Source organism: Taurulus bubalis (assembly GCF_910589615.1).
Source record: "Taurulus bubalis genome assembly, chromosome: 11".
NCBI lineage: Eukaryota > Metazoa > Chordata > Actinopteri > Perciformes > Cottidae > Taurulus > Taurulus bubalis.
In genome coordinates, this window is record NC_136599.1 from 15,751,843 (window position 1) to 15,776,823 (window position 24,981).

At 41.1% G+C, this 24,981-nt stretch overlaps 2 protein-coding genes across 2 annotated transcripts; both read left to right on the forward strand.

Annotated features, from left to right (window-relative positions):
- Window positions 1–5,236: 5,236 nt before the first annotated feature.
- adora1b (adenosine A1 receptor b) lies at window positions 5,237–8,167 on the forward strand (the record flags this gene model as incomplete). The annotated part of the gene is made up of 2 exons (XM_079225602.1): window positions 5,237–5,577; window positions 7,363–8,167. 2 exons carry the CDS (start codon window positions 5,237–5,239, stop codon window positions 8,165–8,167), a joined length of 1,146 nt encoding a protein of 381 aa, XP_079081728.1.
- Window positions 8,168–19,855: 11,688 nt separating this feature from the next.
- mmp9 (matrix metallopeptidase 9) lies at window positions 19,856–24,063 on the forward strand (the record flags this gene model as incomplete). The annotated part of the gene is made up of 13 exons (XM_079225918.1): window positions 19,856–19,993; window positions 20,266–20,504; window positions 20,669–20,817; window positions 20,946–21,074; window positions 21,191–21,364; window positions 21,489–21,662; window positions 21,756–21,929; window positions 22,047–22,202; window positions 22,304–22,520; window positions 22,619–22,758; window positions 22,849–22,999; window positions 23,122–23,225; window positions 23,346–24,063. 13 exons carry the CDS (start codon window positions 19,856–19,858, stop codon window positions 23,468–23,470), a joined length of 2,070 nt encoding a protein of 689 aa, XP_079082044.1. The 3' UTR covers window positions 23,471–24,063.
- Window positions 24,064–24,981: the final 918 nt, after the last annotated feature.

A 24,981-nucleotide genomic window follows, 5' to 3' on the forward strand; every position in this document is an offset into this window, starting at 1 on the left:
CCACCTTTACGAAAACAGGATGTGGGTTCCTCACTTACATTTGCCTCCAAATAGCTCTGTATTTAATTCTATGATTGGTGTGGCGGCTGCTGGAAATTTTTTTTTTTACTGTGAAGTCGTCTGTGGGAGAATCTGAAATGTTTTTACCCTGATCAGCTGCTCATCAGTGACTGGGGGGGCGATGCAGATGGAACATTATGAATATCAACATGCAAGGTGTGAATTCTATATTTAACCTTGATATATTGTGAGAGGCAGTGAGTGGCACTGCTGTCTGCTGGTTTTCTGTGTAGATGGATGGAGTGAAGAGTGGTGGGAGATGCAGCGGAACATTTGAGAGGCTCAGTATTTTCTGCACAGTAATCTTATTTGAGGTTGGTGTTGGATGACGCAGAGGTGCTCTCCCCACAGAGCTGCATTACAGAGACCACGGTTTTGGGTTTAGTTTTTCTGTTTTTAATGGTTCTCGTCATTACATTTTAGCACACATACAAACATACAATCATACACAAACAGGGGCACAAGCACATTGGGAATTCCCTATTAAGCTCTAACTTTCTCCACTGAGAGGAGAATCTTAAATCTTCAGAGCAATAGCTGAACACATAAAGACATGATTATTTTGCATGGTAGCTTACTTTTCCATACAAATATTAAGGACTAGGAAATTGTCAAAAGAATATATTGACAATTTAGAGTTTAAGAAAATGAAATGAATGAAACTCATCTGCTACAGAATTGGACCTGAAATAAGTTTTTCTTCAACAAATGGAAACAGAGGGGAAGAGCGAGCCTGGGTCTGTCCAAAGGCAACAACATCTCCCGACCAGCTCCTTTAAAGCGCAATAATTAGCATGCTATATCTTGTTTGTTTAATTGATACTAAACCAAAATGTTAAAACAACAAGAGATGATGAGCAAGTAAACTAATAAGTGCATTCCCCATGTTATCCGGGCACTTCTTTAACTTAAATACTCTTTGTTACTGTTTCTGAGGATTTGGGGGTTTTAATCACCTGAGGCGGACGTTACAGTACACAATTTCAACAGTTTTTAAGGCTTATTTTGCTTTGAAGAAAAATGCATGGTTGAATGGTTTAATTAATTTAATTCTAAAAGTAGAATCATTTCAACAATCTCTATGTATTTGATGCACAGGTGGGTAGTCCTGTATTTCCAAATCCTTCTGGCCCTGCCATGACCTCATTAGCAGGCCAAATGGAAAAACTCACACATTTAAAATATCCCAGTTATTATCAAGGATTGCTTTTTGTATGATACCAGACAGTGAGCTGCCTGACTAGGCTTTGACATTTTTAATTTTCACCCTGTCAGTTCAAGCTTCAAGTGGTAAATTTCACAGACACCTTGTGAGACAGCAGAATGATGTGGGTTAGCCGGCTGGAGACTCTGCGAAGAGCTCTTACACAAAAATGAGTGTGTCCACTGATTGTTTTCTCTGATTAAAGAAGAAAATCAAGCTACAGCTAAGTATTATTAATCAGTATAAGATTCTTTCCTCCAGAGACTTAACAGTCAGGACTCAAACCACTTTGACTGTTAAAATACAACACACAATCTGGGTCACATGGATAATGTAAAATTTCATAGCGACAAATGCACTTGTCCTGCAGTCAGATGTGCAGTATTTCTATCCATGAAGTCACCTGTTCTGCTATGACATCTATTATTCCTGAAGCAACACATTCTGCTTGTTGTGTGCAGCTGTTTGCTGTCCTCAACAACATCAACTGTAACTGTATATTTATATTAATTGTAGATTAAACTAGCAGACTTGATTGCTGTGTTTGTGTGAAAACAAATGGCTTTCATGGAAGAAATGAGTACGCATACATCTAATCTGACATCTGTTTTTCTTTTTTTCTCTGTGATGCACCACTTTCCAAAGAATTTCCATGTAATTTACAAGGGTCTATTCCCAGCAGCTATGATACTTTTTTTTATCCCTTTGTTATCCCTCTGTAATTGCTCAAATGTTTATATATTGCCTCCTTATCTGAGATTTTCTTGAAGGTCTTCTGAGCAACAAAGCCGAGGCTATCCATCTTGTCTTGTTTTTCCTGGAGTAGCCCTTGTAGTTGTATTCCTCAATCCCCCAGCCTTGTTTGAAATGGCTAAACTGAGTCCAGGCGAATAGGCCGAGATCCCAAATCTTTTTGTCAGTTTTAATAACGTTGTTGCCGTCTGGGTCAGTGGTCCGCTGGGAACAACACTGCAGTTCACAGCTTGTGCTTTTTTTTTTTTTAAAGGCTGAGCAATATTGTTTTTGAACCCATCTCAGCCGACAAGACACAGGGGAGGAAGACGCTGTGTGATCTTTTCTCATTTGAATATGGACATGGCTCAGTGCTTGGTTCTCTATCCAGGCAGTTGAAGCCTTCGTTTAAATTATGCTGTGTCAGAATAAAGAGGTTGACACACTGTACAAGCTTGTCAAGGCATCACTGTGCCTGTGCCCGTTAATGTGCCTTTCTGTCATATATCAGGATGATCTGCATTTGATGAAGAGGTTTTTGTTGAAAGCAGTTGACCTCACAACTGAACAGCTTTCCTTTTACCAATCAAAGAACTCTGAGCTGGGTGAAGGCCACGTACAAATAATTGTAGACATTATGTAACTGCTGAGTTATCTTTGATTCTGGACTTGACAAGAAAAGAGCACTGAACTGTAGAATCTCATAAAAATGAAGCACGCTGCACTTCACTGGTCACACGTCCCCAAATGGCAAAATATGACAATCGTTTACTGAAGCATTCCCTCATTTCCTGACTCTGTGGATATGGCGGAATTGTTTGAGGTTTTTCAGGATTGTTCATTCCAACTCATTTCCGAAAGGCCTTGATAGTGATAAAAGTATATTTAAGGAAGTCTGTATGTGATACAGAGAACGTTTCATAATTCCCACATCGTCAGGGTGCATGTCCTCATGTAACATGATACATGGACTGTACTTGTATTTCACTTTTCTAGTCTTCCGACCACTCAAAGCGCTTTAATGTATACTTGTCATCATTCACCCATTCACACTGATGGCAGTGGTTACCATGCAAGGTGCCACAAACTAACATTCATGCGACCTGATCCTCTGATCAACCCTGATCCCCTGATCAACCCTGATCCCTCTGATTTAAGGATGACCCTGCTCCTCCACTGAGCCACAGTCGCCCGCAGTGAAAACATTGACTGCTAACAAGCAAACACAGCGTTATGAGGTCTGTGCTGGCCATGTTGAGCATGTCTGTGTTCCCTGCTCAGAGTTTCTAAGCTGCTCAAAGGATAAAACACAATGAGGAAACAGCCTGAAATATGTATGCCTGCATGTTCAGGCCTTTGCTACTCTCAACTAGGCTTGACATAACATTGGAATGTGTATACTGATTGATACTTGATTGAACGCATTGAAGAAAATACAACCTTGATGGCGAAACCTCTTTAAAAAATAAAATAGAAATATAAAACATTCAGAATCTCTCTGGCTTGTCAACCATGTCAGCCCAAATGTGTAATTTCACACCTTTTGCTGTGTAAAAATTGATTTTTCATGCATTGCCACCACGCTTATGCTCATTAAAATGTCAGTGAAAGAAGTGTGCCTGGTGCCAATCACCTCCAGCGGACCATATGGCTGCTTCCTTCATTAGTGTATTGGCTGGCCTCTATACCATGCTGCTGTCTCTGACCATGACACTGGTCACAGATAGAAGCTGGTTAGAGCCGAGCACCTGCTGACTGTTGGCCATTATACCATCCATCACACACGGTCACCCAGTGTGTATGTTGAACACATTGCTTTTTGGCTTATGTATCATTTTGACTCGCTGAAATCCAGGATTTCCATTCTGCTTTCTTCCATCTTAGACTACATAAGTTACAGTTACCATCCTGGTATATTCCATATCCTGCACTGATGTGAAAACTAAGATCCTGCCATGGCCAGAGAGCCCACGCAGGCTAGAAGGTTCTTGTGTCACTGAAAACATGCTTTTGAATGGTCGAGCCAGGAAATATTATTTTAAGGCTGATCAATAGATCTAAATCAGTCATTTCCAGTCGTGCTGTTATAGATTTAGTTTGGTGCTGGCCTCAGGCTCATAGCGGATGTCTTTGAAGTCTGAAGCACATATATTTAGAATGACCTGAATATCTATTATTGTTCCGATTTATGTTTCTCTGAGATGTTTTGAATTAAATTAAGTCCATGCTGGGAAATGAGAAAACAGTGGGATTCATATTGATTGATTCTATCTCTCAACTATCAACTCTCTCTTGTGTCACTTGGGAATTGTCTATATGATCTCGTCCCTTTTCAATAGCGTTATCTATGTTATTATGCGGCAGCTGTGGCAGTTCACTGCCTCTCCTCTTATCAGAACAATAGGTAACCAACAAGGACATTAGCATCTGAAAAAGGGCGTTGGGGGAAGGCGTGCATGGCAAATTATAACGAGAGGGAGTTCAAATCACCTCTGCACGACCTGACTTCCTTGGGACGGTCCCGCAGAAGGCAACAGCGCATTTATTTATTTCTGCATGGAAAAAGAAGCAGTCGCACCCGCCAAGGGAAACGATTGACTCCGAGTGAAACCAATAATATTGTCTTTACAGAAACAAAGACAAAACATCTGGATGGAACAACAACAAAAGCTGAGAAACCCGCAGCTATATTCGGCAACTGCATTATTGGTCTTACCGAAAGCACAGTGAGGGAGAGAGCTAGAGGGACCGCCTGCGCAGGAGCTGCAACTGCGCGCGCTTTCATCCAGGAGATAGCTTATTGCCTTGTTAAAACCTGCTTTGTTGACTTAAAAACGGCGACCGATGAAGATGAAGCGCCCTCTTGGATAAATTGGAGCGCAAGGGAACGATGCTGCTCTCTCCAGGAGCAGGTGTATTCAGCCAAGTGGATGCGCAGGGCACAGAGCAGGAGCGACGCACAACAACCACCGGACCACAACACCTGCTCCAAAAGGAAACCTCCTCACGTTTAGATATACTGCTGGTTAACGCACATTTCCCCACAAAATAACTGGATTATTGTTGTTGCTGTTTATATCTCTGAACCAAGAGGATGTGGACAGCGTGAAACTGACGGACGCACAGCTCATTTTGGAAAATACTGTATGACAAACAAGATCAAGGACTGCTCTGCTGGCTTCTCAAGAGGCAGCCTCTCTGAAATCAATCTTGCTATCAAGGACATAATCATCTGCAAGGATGCCCGTAGCACTTCTATCAACGCAGTCGCTCTACATAGGAATGGAGGTGGTGATTGCAGTCGCGTCTGTAATCGGGAATGTGATGGTGGTTTGGGCGGTGAAAATTAACAAATCGTTGCGAGATAACACGTTTTGTTTCATCGTCTCCCTGGCTCTGGCGGATATTGCAGTGGGAGCTCTGGTCATTCCTTTGGCCATCACTATCAGCATCGGACTCCAAACTCACTTTTACAGCTGCCTGCTCGTCGCGTGCACGGTGCTGGTGTTGACGCAAAGTTCAATTCTGGCCCTGCTGGCTATTGCAATTGACCGCTATCTCAGGGTCAAGATCCCGACCAGGTAATGAGGTTTTCACAACCCAATAAGGACAGGCACATGTTATTCTCTATATCTGTGCCACTTGGACACGTGACAGTGACGGTGATAAGAATGGATGGCACCCAGCAACACCATTGGAACTGTTTATATTAGCTCCAGAGCTGTGGGCATTAATTTCCTCAAGGGTCTTGTTTCACTTCACAGCCTCCATCCCTCCAGTTCCTTTATTAGCATATAGTTCTGACATGACAGCTAACCAGGGCGTATATGATCAACCAACAGCTTTAATTAGTTTCTTTGTCCTCAAGATGATGTGTGGCAGTGTAGCATAGTGACAAAAATGAGGTTGTATACAGGATAAATATGTTTTCTGTGTTTCTTGAGGGCACAGCATTTTTTATTTAAATCAGACATTGCATCACTAGGGAGTACTACTGCCACTCCCGTCCCACACCTTTTATCGAGGACTTATCTGATCAACCAACAGCGTTCCTTTGTCCGGATGCTAATGTGGCAGAGTAGCACACTGACAGAATGAGGTTGTATACAGGAGAAATATGTTGTCTGTGTTTCTTGAGGGCACAAAAAAGGTCAGATTTGCCATCAATATGTTCAGTATCCCTCTTAGTTTTAGATGCCACCCGTCGTTTATCATGCCGGGCTGAAACAAAAGACTGAGCAGTGGTTCTGGAAGGCGGAAGAGATAAGCTTAGTAGAAGAGGGTAGTTTATTGTCTGGGAATATTGTCAGCGGAGTCTTAGACATGAGATAAACAATCAACGCTATCACAAAGTCATTTGAGTTATGATTGCAGTTTATCAGGGATTTTAGCTTTTTACTACTTCATCTTTTAAAACCATCCAAGCTTAAAGGTGTCTGCCTCAGACACTTTTACATCCTAAATATACAGTCCTTGTATTATTTAAATCAGACATTCTGTCACTCAAGTGCTACTGCCACTCCCTATACACAACTTTGATTAAGAGGGAGATTTTTTTTCTCCCACACTCCCTGCTGTTAGATTAGCATATGATCTTCAAACCGGCTCCCAGGCTCAGTGCGTGAATGATGATCACCTTGCCATGCTCAGACACAGACCTGTCTCAACACAACAATCCCTGGTCGATACTAATCCAAGATATGGCACTGGGCTTTGTTTTGCTTCAGGCTCTACACTTTGTACATATAAATCATTAGTAATCCGAAAGGGAGCAATGGTTGCTCTCTACACTCTTCAACATGAGTGGGATCAGATCACTGTTTCCCTGCCTCGAGGCAAGTATCAGTCTGAGTCTCTCTGTGCCGTGTCTTGGTCATAGAACAGCAGTGATAACATTTTACAGCCTCTGCACCTTTTACCTACTTATACCTTCTGCCTCTTATCGATAAGACACTGGAAACAATGAAAAAGCCATATCAGTTAAAGCTGGTTGTAGCTTGCCAAGTCCTACAGTGTGTCCCCGCTGTAACACATTATTAGATAACAGTAAGCCAATTGTATGAACTATGAGCTCAATTGGTGTTGCCCTGAACCAAAAGAAGTATGAAAAGCAGCAGTGCTGCAAAGGAAAAGGTCTACTGGTAAAGGTTTGCAGGCACGGTCCTGTTCAAGTGGAAATATATGCTGCAAGGAAATGTGTGTAATGTGTCCAGGAGCTTGTGGTCTGAATGCTAACTCTTTCTTGTGAATTGCACCTTTTGTCAGCCCAAGGGCACAGACAGAGAGAAAAATATGTCGCAAATATGAAACGGTGTCCTGAAGGTGCTGTGAGAGAAAGTGCTGACATGAGACTGTGTTGTTTGCAGGTACAAGCGGGTGGTGACCCCTCGGCGAGCAGGGCTGGCAGTGGTGATATGCTGGACGGTGGCCTTCATCGTGGGACTCACCCCCATGTTAGGCTGGAACAACCTGAAGCGCCTCCAGCAGAATGGCTCCATCAGCTCTGACCTCATTATCACCTGCCAGTTCGAAAATGTCATCAGCATGGACTACATGGTTTATTTCAACTTTTTTGGCTGGGTGCTGCCGCCGCTGCTGTTTATGCTGGTCATCTATGCAGAGATCTTCTATGTTATCCACAAGCAACTTAACAATAAAAAGTTCACCACCAGCCACGCAGACCCCAACAAGTACTACGACAAGGAGCTGAATCTTGCAAAATCGCTGGCTCTGGTTCTTTTTCTCTTCGCGATCAGCTGGCTCCCCCTCCACATCATCAACTGCATCACACTCTTCTGCCCTGAGTGCGAGAAGCCTATAGTCCTCCTCTACATCGCCATCCTGCTCACCCATGGCAACTCTGCTGTCAACCCAATTATCTACGCTTTCCGTATTAAGAAGTTCCGCACGGCCTTCAGGAAAATCTGGCAGCAGTACTTCTGCTGCAAGGACACACCAGCTCTGGAGATTCAGCCCAGCGACAAGAAAGAGATGCCCAATCCAGAGTCACAGCCAGCGACACCAACACAGCCCCCTCGGAAGGAAAGCTTCAAATCTGATCCTCCACCACAACCGCAGCCGCTTTCACCTAAGCAGCAGCAGGACCAGGGGACCGAACCACCTCAACAACCTAAAGAACATCCGCCCTTACTGGAGCAGAACTCAGTCTAAGCCAAGGAATGAAGCGCATGGCTGGCTTGAAAAATAATGATCAGTGCTCGAGCATTGGTTCTCTCCTCATTTTAATTTAGTCTGATGAGGAGCATGAAGTGCTACAATGCTGTAGGCACGGAGGTGACTTGGGTCATAAATCAAAAATACCAGAAGATCATTTATCTTCACTCAGGAGGAGTGGATTTTATGAAAGTTTGGTCAGAGCAAAAAAAAAATGAAGAAAATAATATCTATTTCTTGCAATAATGGAAGTCTTTTTGACAGTGACAATCTTAGTAATAGACTGAAGACATTCAGCGTGAGCTGTTGTTCATTATGGTGAAACAGTTAGTGTGAACATTACAAAATGTGCAATATAAGTTATTGTGGTTGGTCAGTGTCAGATTATCAAATGTTATGACTTGCTATAGAATGAAAGTGTGTACGAACAGGTACATTTTATTACTGTGTGTATGTTTAAACAGACTGTAGCTGAAGAATATGAATGTAATAATGTAAATAAGGGACGACAGCAGCACAGCTTTGAACGCTCATCTCTTCTTCAGGGTCTTGACGCACAACAGCAAGTGGCACTATGGGAGAGCTTTTTACAGTGTCTGTGCAGATTGAAGGGTTTTGTAATCCCTGCATCCTTCTCCACTGGAGCTGAGTCCCTCAATGGATCCAGCAGCACTGGTCCATTACTGAGGAGATGGACTGGAATAAGAAACAAGCAGCTGGATAGACTGGCTGGTTTTAACCTTTTTAGAAGCTGCGTGCAGGAGACTCGCTGCTCATGGGGGAGAACGACAGAGATGCACTTAAAGCTCGTGTTTATCCAGCCTCCATGCCAGCTGGTGGGAAGAGCTGTGGTTTTCCTTTTTTACACTACATGGACTGAAAACATGATCACAACCTACCACGAGGAACAGTGGCTTCCATGGCCTTATTCAGTATTGTAATTAGTACGGACTGGACTGGAAACGGCAACCTGAAGATTGTGAGTATCTTAACTAAACTGTAGCTCAACATTTAGCAAAATGTCAAACTGGGGCATATGTAGATTAGAAATTATGTTTAATGCCAATGACAAAAATACTGTATGATAAAGTAATTCTGTTTTGTCTCTTGTAAAGACTTAGAGCTCGGGCCAAGACAGTTTACTGACGTTCTCCTGAGTTGGTGACAATCTCTGATGTATTTTCTATTGCAGTCTTGAGAGAAATCGTCTGGGGCACGAGCAGGCAGTCATCAGGCATCAATATGTTGATGCTCGGATGGCCGAGAAGACAGAAACCTTAATGCAATCCACACCAAAGTTTATAGGCCAGATGTACTGTATATAACACACACTTGAGGGGAAAAAAGAGGATGAATAAATGTATGATATCATGTGCTTAATGCTATTTTCAAGATATGTTTACAGTATTGATTCCAATAGAATAGTGAAATATTAATATTTGTGATATATTATTTCTTAGCTTGATGAATGACGTCTGGTGCAAATGGTTCTACTGAGCACACAGTCTCACCATATATCCAAGAAATATGTTGAAATACAACTAATGTGCAAGAGTAGATATGTTTTAAAGGAAACCTAATGCCACAAAAAAATACTCTTTCTATTAACATAAGCAGCACATGGCAAGTCACAAACATGTTGATACTGAACGAGGGGTTGCACAATATACCGGTGTTGACGATACAGTTACGGTTACAGACTCTCTCCATCTCCCTTCACTCATATTTTAAGTTTCATTAATTTGCCAAAAAAGAGTGAATAAACAAAGTTTTCTACTGATATTGTGGTAATATTGTCATCGTGGATTCTTTTAACAATGATAACATGTTAGTCATTCCCTAACCTGAACCAAAGTGGCATCTTGCCTAAACCTATAACCACAGACGGGAGTCTGGATGTGAACTCCAAACTTTGGTTTCAAAATTGTGTATTCCAACCATCTACTCCTGTCCTTCTTTGGTTCAAGCAGAGGCAGCCCACTATTTGAGACAAAGTTAGCAATGTGAAAACCAGCCTGGCGTCAATGTTGCGGCTGGTAAAGAAGAGATTATTGGATTTACAGTGCTCAGGTAGCCATACTCCAAATGAATGCTATTGTTGCTGCATATCTGCTAGTTGTGTAAATAAGCAGCTGTTTGCTTACAATTTTTGCCATTTTAACCAATAAGGATATGATATTGCAGTGCTGTGTTTACAGCTTGTTTCTGCTTACCAGAAGTGGCTAAAAAAAGAAAAGAGAATCTGGTTTAAACCTGCATTAATAGCAGTTATCAAGCTGTTCTTTGCAAACTGATGATAAACTCAAGTAAAGACACCAACCGACTCAGTGCAAAGATTCTTTTATATTTCCAAATATAATAATGATAGTAAAGTTGTTTCTACCGATTCCATCCTCTCTGTGAGTCACCATTTCTTCAGTTGCAATTATTCCACTGCAAAACACTTTAAGCCCAAGATATCTACACTTTCCATTGGTAACTTGCTTGGTAGTGCTGTCAGAGTTCTCATTACTGCCGCAATAATGCAGTGGCTCTAGATAACAGTCGAGAGTTGTCAAAGCTCTGACAACCCATTTTTATTCTCTGTGGCTGAGTTCCTTTGATATTTGGTGAGGTGTAAAGTCTCTGGAAAGACTACTTAATCCTCCTGAGGACTGCTTACTCTCGCTGTGTCTGCAAGGTCTCCATCTCTCTATTTGCCAACAGATTCACTCCAAACTCATCTTTTTCAGATATAATTTGTCCAGAAGCCATAAAGCAGAAAATAAACAAGAGATGTGCACACGTTCATGTGATATAGTGCTGAGCAGAAACCTTTCTAAATCAATAGTTTGGTTCAATGTTAGAAATGTTTAACATACAGAGTATCACTTTTTATTGAATCTTGGAGGCTATTTTTTATCATGTTGGCTTGGTTTCATTGGCTAAAATGCTGAGTTTCAGAGAAGGATTAAATATCAAGTCGAAGGAGACTTCAGATAAGAACTACAAATAAGAGGAAAGGAAATACTGCTGTTTTGTATTTCCAAGCAGCGGAGGTGACCTTTCCCTGCAGCGACCTACTGTCCTTGGGGCTAATGTGGGTGCTAACCGCAGATCCCAAGAGGAGGAGAGGGCCTCCATTTCCACCACTTTATATTCACATTCTGGGGTGTCGTAACCTTGTATTTGATGTTACATTAGATTCTGTAAATGGCTTGGTGCACATTTGCAAGGGAAATTCCCAAAGATATATATTTTCATAACAGGAGACCATGTGACCTCAACATCTACCTGTTCTTGTTCCCTCTGGTGAAATGCACCTGGATCAATATTTCTTCAGAATGGTTTGTTTCAACCATGTTTCAAGTCAACATTTAGCTCTGTACATTAGCTGCAGATCTAACCGACACTGACCTTCCAATCCTCCAAAGACTGCACTTCCAGGGCAGGCTGAGGGTAAAAGTGCATCGCATGATATTTATGTCCCAGTAAAAGGCTTTTTTCATTCCAAATTGAGGAGTGGTTTGATCAACCTGGGCTCTGATCAGGCTTCATGAATAAGCAAGCATGTTGTGCCATTGGTGCTGCTGCACAACAGGAAACAAGTCTTCTTGTCAGAATGCTTTTTGTACCATCACAACATCTGTCTTTGGGAACAGCTGTAACACAGCTCCAATGAAGAGCTGTGATGGATAATGTGTATATAAAAGAAGCTCTACAGTACAACCTCCACCATCGCATACAGTTCATTGTTGCCACTCTTCTGCACATGGGACTTCACAGGAAACAAATCGGTCATAAAAACAAGGCCACCAATTTTGCCTTTGCTGAAAGAGCATCTGTGTCAGACTCATCTGTATAATACAGCAATATGGGGACATCGGTTCATCGTTGGCCTCACAGCTAACGAGAAGCTGCGTCCAAACCGACATACATAACAATTAGAAAATGCAAAACTAAATTAGGAATATTTGCTTGCTGTAACAAGTCTATTAGGATGTAATGATATTAAACATATTTCAGATAAACAGCTGCAATATAGCAAAGCGATTAAACAAAGCAGATAAACTGCCACCATCTTTTGCTGTGAATTTAACCTAGAGGTGCAATAACATAAAAGAACCAATGAGATCAATCAAATGTCTTTTACAATCCTTACAAAAACGATTTCATCCCATTCACTAACGGTATGAACAGCAATAAGGGTTCACAGCATGTGTGAAACCCCTTCAATAAAACCGCATTAGGGTATCTGCAAATAAAACAAACTCATATTCACTAACAATCAATTATTCAACAAACAGGCTCACAAAATTAGAACAACATACATATTTTATCTCTTTTTTTATAAAATTTCTGCCTCAGGAGGGATTTAGAAAAGCCGTGCAATATATAGGGGATATTGGCTCCTGTGTGAACCCAGAGTTAAGAGAAGATGCAAAACATGGTTCATAGAATTTTATTTGGAAAAAAGACGTTTTTGTGGAGCAGAGATAGTTTGTTAGAGGTTTCCCTTACAGTACTGGCTGTTAAAGCTTGATGCTGCATTTCTCCCCACCAGAGCTCTATTTCTAACCCTCTTTTGGTGTCATTGACAGTCCTTATGACAGACTGCCACCTGCTGGTCAATGATAATTGGATATGTTTGATTAAAACTGAGCATTTGGAGTGCTTCCTGCTGATCTGGCTGCCTGAGGAAGGATACAAAAGGTCACATCTGGTTCCTTCATTATGCTTCTCCCACAGGTCCTGCTGGCGCTTTCAGCATCCATAGACTTTTATTTGATTTGATTTGATTTGATGGCGGCTCCAAAAAACGGCTTGTCTGATTAATATCCCAAAGTCTCTAGAACTCATGGAGCAGGAATAAAGGAGCCAAAACAAAAAGCCCACTTTATGCACATTGGATACAATTCAGTCACATGATGCTGAGAAACAACACAAACCCACATTTGAAAAATGTGCAGATTTAAGGAACATTATTGTACTGCATATGGAGCAACGTCTCCATACGTTTTTGAAGAGTTGTTTTCCAAATCTGCGGCCTGTAAACCAAAACAGTAAAGTGTTTTTTTACTCGTATTGTTGGGCAGTGTTCATCAAAACATGCTTGGTTGGAATAACTCTGTTTCATACATTTTTGCAACAAAAAAAAATCATATTTGCAAAATATCATAAGCAACCTTTTTTTTCATTCTATATTTGAGAACATGAAACGGTTGTTTGAAGTTGTTGAATAACTCACAGAGATACTCAAGATATGATCCAGAAAATGTTCCCACCTTCACATAAGAGCACCCATAGTTATTGTGCCAATAGTATGTTTCTTTTATGAACTCATGTTCCTTCAGTGGAGGAAGAAGTATTAAAATGTTAAGGTTGTAAAGGTAGAACAATTATACAACAAGTAGTAACATACAAATATACTTAGTTCCAAAAGAATGGTCAATTTCAGAATAATATATATTATATTACTGGATTATAATTATGTGTTCATCGCTTTAATGTTGCAAGATGGGGCTAATTTAATTATTTGATCTACTGCTGGGTAGTTTACCATCTATTGATACATTATAACATATTTTTTATTTTGCATTGATAGTATAAATCTGTAAAGTAACTAAACTTTAAAAAAAGATGTAGTGGAGTAAAAAGTACAATATTTGCTTTCAAAACTTGTGGAGCAAAAGTATAGTCTCAAAATGCCTGAGTAAATGTACTTAGTTACATTCCACCACTGCCTACAACATGACCATAATTCAGTGTTGTTTTCATTGTGCGTTCCTCAGGCATGTTAAACAGTTTGGTAAACATGATTTCCCCGAGATAATGTTACGCTGGATCTATTGCTGACCATCTTGGTGATACAGAGTCCTCAGCAAATGTGTAACCACTAACAGTAATGTCAGGGTTTAGGCTGTTTTTCTGCATTTCTGAAAAGGTGACACAGTGTGTGCACCACGATCTGGGTTTTTGTCCTGGAGGGAAATGTTGTATTTATCTTCGGCCACACAAGTTCAAACTCCGGCAACCCCACTTACGGTAACCGAGAGCTCAAACGGCAGCAAACACACATCAAAGGAGGGATACTTGCCTGCCTCAACAAGTCTGAACCCAAGTGTGCCGAGGCAGCTGCAGTGCTGAGCCTGACTCACTTCCCGCTGCTATCAGCTGCTTTTCCTTGATCAAGAAGGGGAAAATCCCATCTTGTTCTCATTTTCTGGGATGTTGGTTTTAAAAACTTGGTAAATGGACTTCCCCATACATGACTCTTTATTATAACACAAAATGCCTATCTGTAAAAAAAACATGGTTTTGTTTTGGTTTACAGGCCGCAAATTTGGAAAACAACTCTTTAAAAAGTTATGGAGGCGTTGCTCCATATGCAGTTTATAAAGCAATAATAATATTTGGTGCAATCAGCGCTCCCCTCGTGGCCCATGCTGTCACTCCCTTGTGGCTGTGCTTTGGATGGCAGAGGATGGAACGCCCATAAAGGCCACTGCTTATGACTGGCAGTAATTAGCTTTTAACGGTGGTGGTGAAAGATGGCGGTCCATAAAGTCAACACAAGTCCGCCTGCCTGGACTTGCTCTGCAGTGGCAGCCCACGCCTCAGTCTCCCCTCATGCATGGCTGCCCGCCAAACCCGCCTGCCGCTTATTGTGATATTATATAATTACAAATTGTCTACACTACAGTGTCACAACAGTATTACACCTCCTCCCTGCCGAGGTCTCGTAGCTTACTGGGAGTTAAGCTGCCGACCATGAACCACAACATGCCCGTCTCACATTTTTCTCATATAGATAGATAGATAGATAGATAGATAGATAGATGCTTTATTCAGGGGGACATTTGTTTGTAGCAGCAAGCAAGTTACAGAGTAAACATGAAAAATGTTAAGCATGAAAATACTCAATATATACAATACAATAAAATAAAAATAGCAGAGCAGAACATATTCAATTTAAGAAAAAAAAGAAAGAAAAAAATACTAAGTATATACAGTGTATATAAAGTATAGTGAAATAGAAGTATATACAGTGTTAGTGAATATCTGTTACTATCTGAAAAAGGCAGTGGATATGTGTGTATGTGTATTTATCCATCAATCACTTCTGTCATGATCACTTCTCACACAAGTGAACCATGTGCACAACTAAAATGGTATGTTTTGTTCTCATAAAGCCACAAGTTAGTCAACAAAGTGCCATAACCACATATTATGCAAAGTAATTGCAAAACATCAGCACAAATGCTTTCATGACTTTCTGTCATATCCTGTTTCACTCATCAGTGTCCCAATCCTGTAGAGTACCTGAGAGGAAGTACTCGCTACCAAACAGTCTGTGCCAGATCAATGGGAAGAAAACAGCAAGAAGCAGTGACGGTTTATACGACATGCGCCTTTTAAAAGCTTTGATCACCTTGACATTGCACGGGGCTTTGATCGCTGGAAATGTGGCGGAACTTCAAGATCGAGAAAAGTTGTTGTCTGCTAAGATTAGGTTTTAAGACACGGTTTGAAGTAAATAAGATGATAACAACTTTTATCTACATTTAGTTTTGGAGTGACCTACTTAAACCTAACTCAGTATCATTTTAACCCTGCATGGTTCATCTTGGGCCGTATGTCTGACACATCACTATGATAATCATTACTATCACCATTAATGACCTTTCAGCATCTGAAAGTACTGTGATGCATATAATTCCACGTACATGTTATTCGTACGACTCTGAATATCTTTACGATCTCACAATCGTTTTAGCAGATTATTATATTATTACACTGAGATATTGTATGAACAGGTGTGTGCGCAGTTAACAAGAAATATTCCGTAGGTGACTAATGGTCTAGATTTTGATGAAGCAGAAGTAAGCCTCAGACATGAGTCAATGCTGTGGCCTCTTGTGCTCCTACGGTCCCATTCAGATGACTGTACTCTACTTAATGGCAAATGTTTAGTTCGTTCTTTATTTACGTCTTACTTATCAGGCTGACTTATGACTCATGACAGACAAGCTGTTTTATGAGTGACACTTGAGGGCTTGGAGGCACAACATGGTTTCCACCCTAGTAATTGCTTGTTTTGATCAGTTTTTGTTTGGGCTGCAATACGTTTTGTTTGTTGCGCTCTGAGGATCTTTGTGTGCCAGTTTCACCCACAAGCATGCTTAGTGTCTTGGCAAATTAAAATAAAATTATATAACAAGTATTTGGAGACAATACATTTATTGCTGTTTTAGTTCAATTGTTATTGTGATAATAAAGTGAACAACAGAGAATGTCCAGAAATAAAACAAAGTATATAACAAATATTTGGAGACAATACATTAGACAGGGCGTTTATTGCTGTTTTAGTTCAATTGTAATTGTGATAATGAAATGAAATGAACAACAGAGAATGACCAGAAATAAAACAAAGTAAACACAGAGGCAAACTTCTTGGAAAGCCAAAATAAACTTCTGTGAGAGTTTAGTGGGGTATAAAAACAAAGCGTTTCCCAGAATAACTGCAAGGCACAGCAGACTCAGCAAGGCCGGGTAAAGTACCTGGACGTGGTGTTGGAGTAGCGCTGCCTCCACATCAAACACAGTCTCTGTGTCCCACCGCAAAGTCAACAAACCAGTCTTCATAAAACACAACTCAGCTGAACGAGGAAACAGGGACCACATCAACTGTGGCAGACAGGAAGTGATTTTTCATTTATAACTGCCTGCTAGAAACATACCATAAGAAATAAACAGTTTGCTTTAACAAGGCAGGGCATAAACTAAACAGGGCAGGTCACAATTAAGGACAAAGTTGCAAAACTTTCTGTGCAGCACTGAACTGTAAACAGAAAATCAGGCCATAAAACATGCTGAGATCTGAAGAGAACACAGCAATATGATTAGAGTTTTCACCCTGAGCTATTGATGACCTTAAAATGCCATCATTTAGACCACGTCTGAGAAATGCAACGAGGAGGATTTTCTCATGTTTTGCCTCACTGTGTTTCAGCGGCTCCAGAAAAATATTGAAAGCGGTCACAAATGACGACTTTTGATAATTCATGGCTCTGTTGTTGCACGGTTAACCTAATCATAAAGATCCGTAGGCTGTGAGGGTCTTGCTGGTCGACTATGATATTATCCAGCTCTCTGATGACGCAGTTGGCAACCTCATATGTTTGTGGTGGTGTGTGCCAACAGACCGTGCAGTGACTGAGAGCAGTTTTTGGGAAGTGTGCCACACAAAAATGTGTATTTTTCGAGATTCTGTGCCAGACGTTTTTTGTAAGTGAAGTGGCAAAACCAAATGAAATGTGGCATTTGTTAAAATGCATGGAGCCGTTTTCATTAAGCCTTTGACGCCATGTAAAATCGGTGGCAGATGTTTTCAAAGGAGGCATAGGGATCCACTGAGGAGCACATATAAACAGAAATAACCTCATGATTGTGTCTGACTGACCACAACAAATTAAAGGAGGCTTGTTGCTGCATAGAGCTACTTTATTTATGTTTTTGTGGCCAAAAATATACTTGCAATATGAATATGTCTTATGTAACTACATTGTAGCTTATATTGTGTAGTTTGTGTTTTAAAAATGTCAATACCCATCGAAAACAAAGAAGATTTTTTTATTTCAAGTGGAATTACATTTAGTGTTTTCCAGGAAGAATGAGTTGAGTTTGTTTTATAGAATTCTATGTGAATAATGTGCATATAAAGTGAGTCAGCAAAGGGAAAAAAGCTATTTTTTAAATCCCCCTTACTGTGGTTTGCCCGGTCAATATCATTGTTAAAATCTGGAGAGGTGTTATCAAGTCATACACTTTAGAGATTTAAACTTTATAGACATACCGATTGAACAAAACAAAATATTTGCATTATTATGACTGCTGCTTTCTGAGGGAAAATGACAACAAACAACATAGATGACATAGGAAAATAAAGAGGATATGACAATATGTTTGGAAGGATGATGGATGTGTCAAAATGTGTCTTCATCAACCACATCAGGAAACCATAGCTTTAAATATATGAGGAAGGATACCTTCCTCATCAAACCGCAGGTCCAAAACGTCACACCTCCTCTTCATTAGGACATTGATCGTTACAAATAGTCATCGCCAATAAAAGGCAAGTCTCAATTGCAGCTGATATGTTTTTTATCCACTTTTAGGAATTGGACAACCATTTTCACCATGGGCTTGGACAGGACTTCCCCCCCTTGGAGTATTTTGACTTGGCTCATCAGTTAATAAGAGATGTTTATTTTCCTGCATCTGAAAATGTAAACATGTTTGCACGGGAGGAAAGGATGTCAGCAGTGTGCTCATTGAAAAAAAAGCCCCTCATCTGCAGCTTTGCCTATTCATGTGGGAACGTAAATGAGTCATGACATACTGGCTGAGACACATCCTTGTCCACAACACCTTGATACTCACATACCTCGAAATATCAACATATACAGTATACCAGCAAAAACACACTCCTGCACGTAGCTGGTAATCTCAAGATCAGCCAACAAAGAAGTTGCTCTTCTGGAATGTAAAGTAGGCTACTTTTGTTTCTTTTCTTGTTTTTTTAATGCATGGCTCAAACTGTTATGTAACAGAAAGTTGCACGAGAAACAGAGATGTAAGATCTGCTTTGTAGAACATGAGATGCAATGCTCATTGCCAAACGAGGCGTTTAAGTCATTGCTCGTGAATTGGCTCATCTTATGGAAGAAGCCAGTGAATATGTTGCATCAGCACCAGTGTAGTTATGATGAAGCTGGTAGTTCTCCAAAATCTGGCCAACAACAATAATGTAATACTGCAAAAAAAAACATTCATTTAAACATTCATGTCAGAAAAAAAAACTGACAGACAATGGCATTTATGTCAGAATTTACTTTCGGCTTGACCTAGTTTGATATTTAATTCAGTATCAGGTAAAGAGGAAACAAATCTCTATTTATGAAAAGGGTGGAATAAACTTTTTATATCATTGCTTAGAACATCTAAATAACAGAAGTGTCTGGCTGGGTCCCATGATCAGTGTGTTGTACTCAGGTAAAAATACATTAGCATGTCAAGAATATAGTTTCACATGAATTAAAAGCATGACAAAGACAATGTCCACTCAGCATCTACACATCATTAGGTTGTTTCGGAGTGTTTTAATGATGTAAATTCTTAAGATAACAGCAATTTTAAGAGCTTTCAAAGTCATTTGTAATCTAGTTGATAATTTGTGTGGGTTTTCAGGCAGCGTGCTTTACTTTATTAACATAATGTGAATGCAACCATAATACTTCGCCATAATTGGTCTTATCCATTACTGTCATTCTTCCCCTCCTCCAGTGTGAAATATTTTCAATAAAGAACAATTAGCTAACCAGCTGTTAGGAAAGGCTAAATGTGGAAATTCTGGAAATTCCCCTTGTACAGTCTGTCAAGATGTAAGTGGGAGGGTTGAGGTTAGTAGTGGGCGGGGGCGAGGTAAAGTGACTAAGACGTTACATGGCATAAAAACAAGGTCCACAACCAAGGGCACAAAGCAGGGACAACAAGAGCCACCAGTCAAAACAAAGAAGGACGCTGAAGGAGAAACACTGCTGATTGTCAGTGGAGAAGCTTTTTCATCTTTTTTGTCTAACTGAGAACTTGTTCACTGCAAGGCTCTTAGTATATATTTTTCAGCAATCCATAACAGGTCTCATCATGAGGTGCTGTGCCTTAGCTGTGTGTTTAATTTTGGGGATAAGCATCCAGGATGGATGGAGCGCTCCTCTCAAGTCCGTCTTTGTCACCTTCCCAGGAGACATCATCAAAAACATGACGGATACTGAGCTGGCAGAAGTGAGTAACAGATGGTTAATTTTGTCTCGATAGACTAAAAATCCCAAATCAGTGCAATCAAGCTGTGCAGAGAAGTATTTACCTAGACAAACACCTCTATTATGATGATAATGAAAAGAAAAGTATGCTCTTCTGAATTCAAGCTATGTGAGGGTGTAAAAGTGAGAACAAAAACACTAGGATGTGCTTTTTCAAACCAAAGTTTATTCCATAAGGACCCACTCTATCACAATATGGACTAATTAGTGTGGTTTCTCATGTTCTCCTGCCAGGGTTATCTGAAGAAGTTTGGCTACATGAACACGCTGAAACGCAGCGGCTTCCAGTCGATGGTATCCACCTCCAAGTCTTTGAAGAGGATGCAGAGGCAGATGGGGCTGGAGGAGACTGGAGAGCTGGACAAGTCCACCCTGGATGCTATGAAACGGCCTCGCTGCGGGGTTCCCGATGTGGCCAACTACAAAACGTTTGACGGAGACCTCAAATGGGACAATAATGATGTCACTTACAGGTGAGTAGGTAGAAATAATCTGGCAATAGACTGGGTGATATTATAATGCTTGTGCACGGCACCAAATACAAAGAGTATCTCTGATGGAGATATATCACCAACTTTCTAAACGGATATTGTCAATTATAAGTCTGAAAACAGTATCATTCTTCTCTTCGCCACAGGGTCGTTAGCTATACTCCAGACATGGATATCTCTCTGATTGATGACGCCTTTGCCAGAGCTTTCAAGGTGTGGAGTGATGTGACCCCTCTGACTTTTACCCGCCTCTTTGATGGAACAGCTGACATCATGATTTCATTTGGAAAAGCCGGTATGTGTTTGTGCTGTGGTCAATTCATGGGCGTTGTTCATATTGATGTCACATTATTGTATAATGATTTTGAACAAAATACAAGTTTAAAATCAAAAGTTTGACGTGCACTTTGATTTTCTGTCCAGACCATGGGGACCCGTATCCATTCGATGGTAAAGATGGTCTTCTGGCCCATGCTTATCCCCCTGGTGAGGGTTTGCAGGGTGACGCCCACTTTGACGATGATGAGTACTGGACCCTGGGAACAGGACCAGGTAATAAAATATCCCAAAAGAAAGTACTTCACCACCAACAAATCATATGAGGTTGTCTCCCTCTAGTGTTCACATTACACATTACATTACATGTATGTTTTTTTCTGTGACTGCAGCTGTGAAGACTCGCTATGGGAATGCTGAAGGTGCCATGTGCAACTTCCCCTTCACTTTCGAGGGCAAAGCCTACAGCACCTGCACCACTGATGGGCGTTCGGACAACCTGCCATGGTGTGCCACCACAGCTGACTACAGCAATGACAAGAAATATGGCTTCTGCCCAAGTGAACGTAAGCTTGACATTTTGTTCTGCAAGGAAAATCATAGATCAGAGGTCACCTAGATGCGTTTACATTTGTGGCATGCTGACTCGCTTCACCCGCTCATCCTTGCCCCTTCTTCTCATCCTGACAGTTCTGTACACATTTGGAGGAAACGCAGACGGGGCGGAGTGTGTCTTCCCCTTCGTCTTTTTGGGGGAGGAATATGACAGCTGTACCACAGAGGGCCGCAGTGATGGCTACCGCTGGTGTTCCACCACAAGCAACTTTGACAATGACAAGACATTCGGATTCTGTCCCAGTCGTGGTGAGTGACAGGAACCACATTTCCTGAATGCTGTGGAGTACTGCTACAATGGTGTGTTATCTTACCGGTGTTATTATGTCTTTGTTTGGCCAGACACCGCTGTAACTGGTGGAAACGCTGAGGGGGAGCCTTGCCACTTCCCCTTTGTGTTCCTGGGTAAAGAGTATGACTCCTGCACAAGTGAGGGACGAGGAGATGGCAAGTTGTGGTGCGCTACCACTGACAGCTATGATGACGACAAGAAATGGGGCTTTTGTCCTGACCAGGGTGAGTAATATGAATATAAGACAATATAAGAATAAGAATATAGGAAAGTGGAGAAGATAAATGCTATACGTATTTACCGTGGCCATTCATTAATATTCCTTTCTGTATGTGATCCAGGTTACAGTCTGTTCCTGGTAGCAGCCCATGAGTTTGGACATGCCCTTGGCCTGGATCACTCCAACATACGAGAGGCGCTCATGTACCCCATGTACAGCTATGTGAAAGACTTCTCCCTGCATGAAGATGACATTGAAGGCATTCAATATCTCTATGGTGAGGTTATGGAAACTGTGTTATCATACAAAATCGCATCAAAATGCCTACATTTCCACTTCTTAACCCTTTCTTTCAACCAACACAATTTTTTTTCCCAGGACGCAAAAAAGGCCCGGATCCCACCCCCCCTGGGCCCAACACACCCACCCCTACCACCTACCCAGATACGGATGAGACTGACTCTACAGATGGACCCACTGATCCCACCACAACTGCCACCACACGACCTGTGGATCCCACCAAAGATGCCTGCAAGTTGACCAAATTTGACACCATCACTGTGATTGATGGAGAACTACATTTCTTTAAGGACGGGTAAGACATTAGTCGGTTTTTCTTTGTAATAACAGCAAGATAAACACAAACCAGTAGTGCTGATGTGTTAATTGTGTGTAAATGTTTTTTATCAACAGACATTACTGGAAGATGACCAGCGACAGCAATGGAGGGCTCACGGGACCATTTTCTATTTCAGAGACATGGCCCGCTCTGCCAGCAGTCATTGACTCTGCCTTTGAGAACCTTCTGGCCAGGAAATTGTACTTTTTCTCAGGTAATAAAGCTACATACAGTGTATATGGAACCACTAACACTTAGGACAAAAGTGCAAGATTGTTTTTTCTAATAATCATTTTCATTCTAGGAACCCGTTTCTGGGTGTACACAGGGAAGAGTGTTCTGGGGCCCCGAAGCATAGAGAAGCTTGGCCTCCCAAACAGCGTTCAGAAGGTGGAGGGAGCCCTGCAGAGGGGGAGAGGCAAAGTGCTGCTCTTCAGTGGGGAGAACTACTGGAGGTGAGTTAAAATTGTCTCAGAAATCAGGATGAGAAGATTTTTAGCTTCAATTCAACCCCGTCAGCTCTTCTTTGACTATTAGTCTTCTAATCTAATTACATCATCTGCTATTATCCACACAGGCTTGATGTGAAAGCCCAGAAAATCGACAAAGGGTACCCCAGATACACAGATGCCGTTTTTGGTGGAGTCCCCAGTGATGCTCATGATGTCTTCCAGTACAAAGGTAATTTCAAACATTTATACTGAGCTCAATAAACTAAATTAGCAAATAACAATAAATTGTCTCATGGAGGAATCCTCATTGTGTCTTCTGGGGATTAAAATGTTTATTTTTCTACTTTAGGTCACATCTACTTCTGCCGAGACCGCTTCTACTGGCGCATGAACTCCCGCAGGCAGGTGGATCGTGTTGGCTATGTGAAATACGATCTCCTCAAGTGCTCAGATGCTTCAGGCACTCACTACTAAGGAGATGAACAAACAGGGATGAGCTGGAAATCGTCTTAAATGTGGTAGCACCTACTTCTCTCTCCTGTGCAGGTGTCAGGGAGAATGTGATGCAGTATTTGTTGTATGATAAGTTTGCTTTCTGGGATGTCAAAGATCGTCCGTCATTGATGTTGGCTAATTCTATAACATACAGCATTGGCCCAAAGGAAAGCAAAGCCAAGTGATATTTGGCACTGCCTTGCCCTCAGTCTGATAATCTGTGAACTGGTTGGTTGTGGTGGTCTAAAATTTGAGACCCATAACTACAACTAAAATATTCTCAAAAGCTATCTGGATTCCAGATTTGTGATGTTTATGTCTGACAGGTTCAGACTCTTAACAGTATTAGATTATTTTGGTATGTATAGCAATATCTAATATTATTTTTGTGTCCTAAAGCTTTTTTGTTTTGTATAAATATATGTGTATTTCTGAAAATGGCTTCAAAGCCAATCACTTGCACTGGAAGACAATTTAATGTCTCCTTCACTGAAATTATTTATGAGACTGATATGTTTTGTATTTGTCTAAGTTTGTACTTTCAATGCAATAAACATTCTGTGAGAACTACATCACACAACCAGTTGTCTCAATCCTTCACTAAAACTGATTAACTGACACTATCATGCTGTATTATTATTATTATTATTATTATTATTATTATTATACATGTGAATCCATGTTCCCACAACAGCAAAAACAAACATGTATAATTTATATGTTGTTAGTAATGAAGACACACAAACGTCGTGATTTCCCACGTAGCCAGTAAGGATAAAACGACAGCGACCTAGCTATAGAAAATTAAATATAATACATTTCTGCAGTCTCCTCAAACGGCGGCCCTATAGTGAAGGCATATTACTCCGCATCTAATTGCGTAATACGCCTTCCTCTAAAAACAATAGTCCATTAAGTGATTATAAACATAACATAACCGAACATGTGAAACCTATAAAGACCAATCGTTGAAATAGAAATTGTTAAAATAGGTAAATATACCGATGCTCGCTTGAACAACAAGAGTTTTCAACTAAAATAATAAATAAGATCCGGTTGCACGGACAGGAAGCAAGGAGAGTCTCATGGCGCCCGACTAGAAAGAAGCAACAATTACCAGTTGGTAATTCCTGTTCTATCCAGCGCGTCTACACGGACGGAAACCCTTCGACTCGAAGACACACGGTAAGTAAAAAGCGCGGAGATCCTTGTACCGGAGAGGGAAAACATTTTCATTTTCTTCAGGGAGAGCATTTGGGCGGTCTGCCGCAGCTGAGGCCCTCGAGGTCCCCAGTAGAGCTTTCAGATGCCTGAGTGTAAAGCGGGGCTACTTGGTTGGAAAATGGCGACGCGGAGCAGGCAGGATCAAGGGCAGCTGGGCCCGTTTAAAACGGCTAACACACGCGCTGTGTTTGGTCGCTGTGTTTACACCCGACGTGCCGACTTGCTTATAACTGTTCTTCGTCCACGACGCTGTCATATTCAACCAC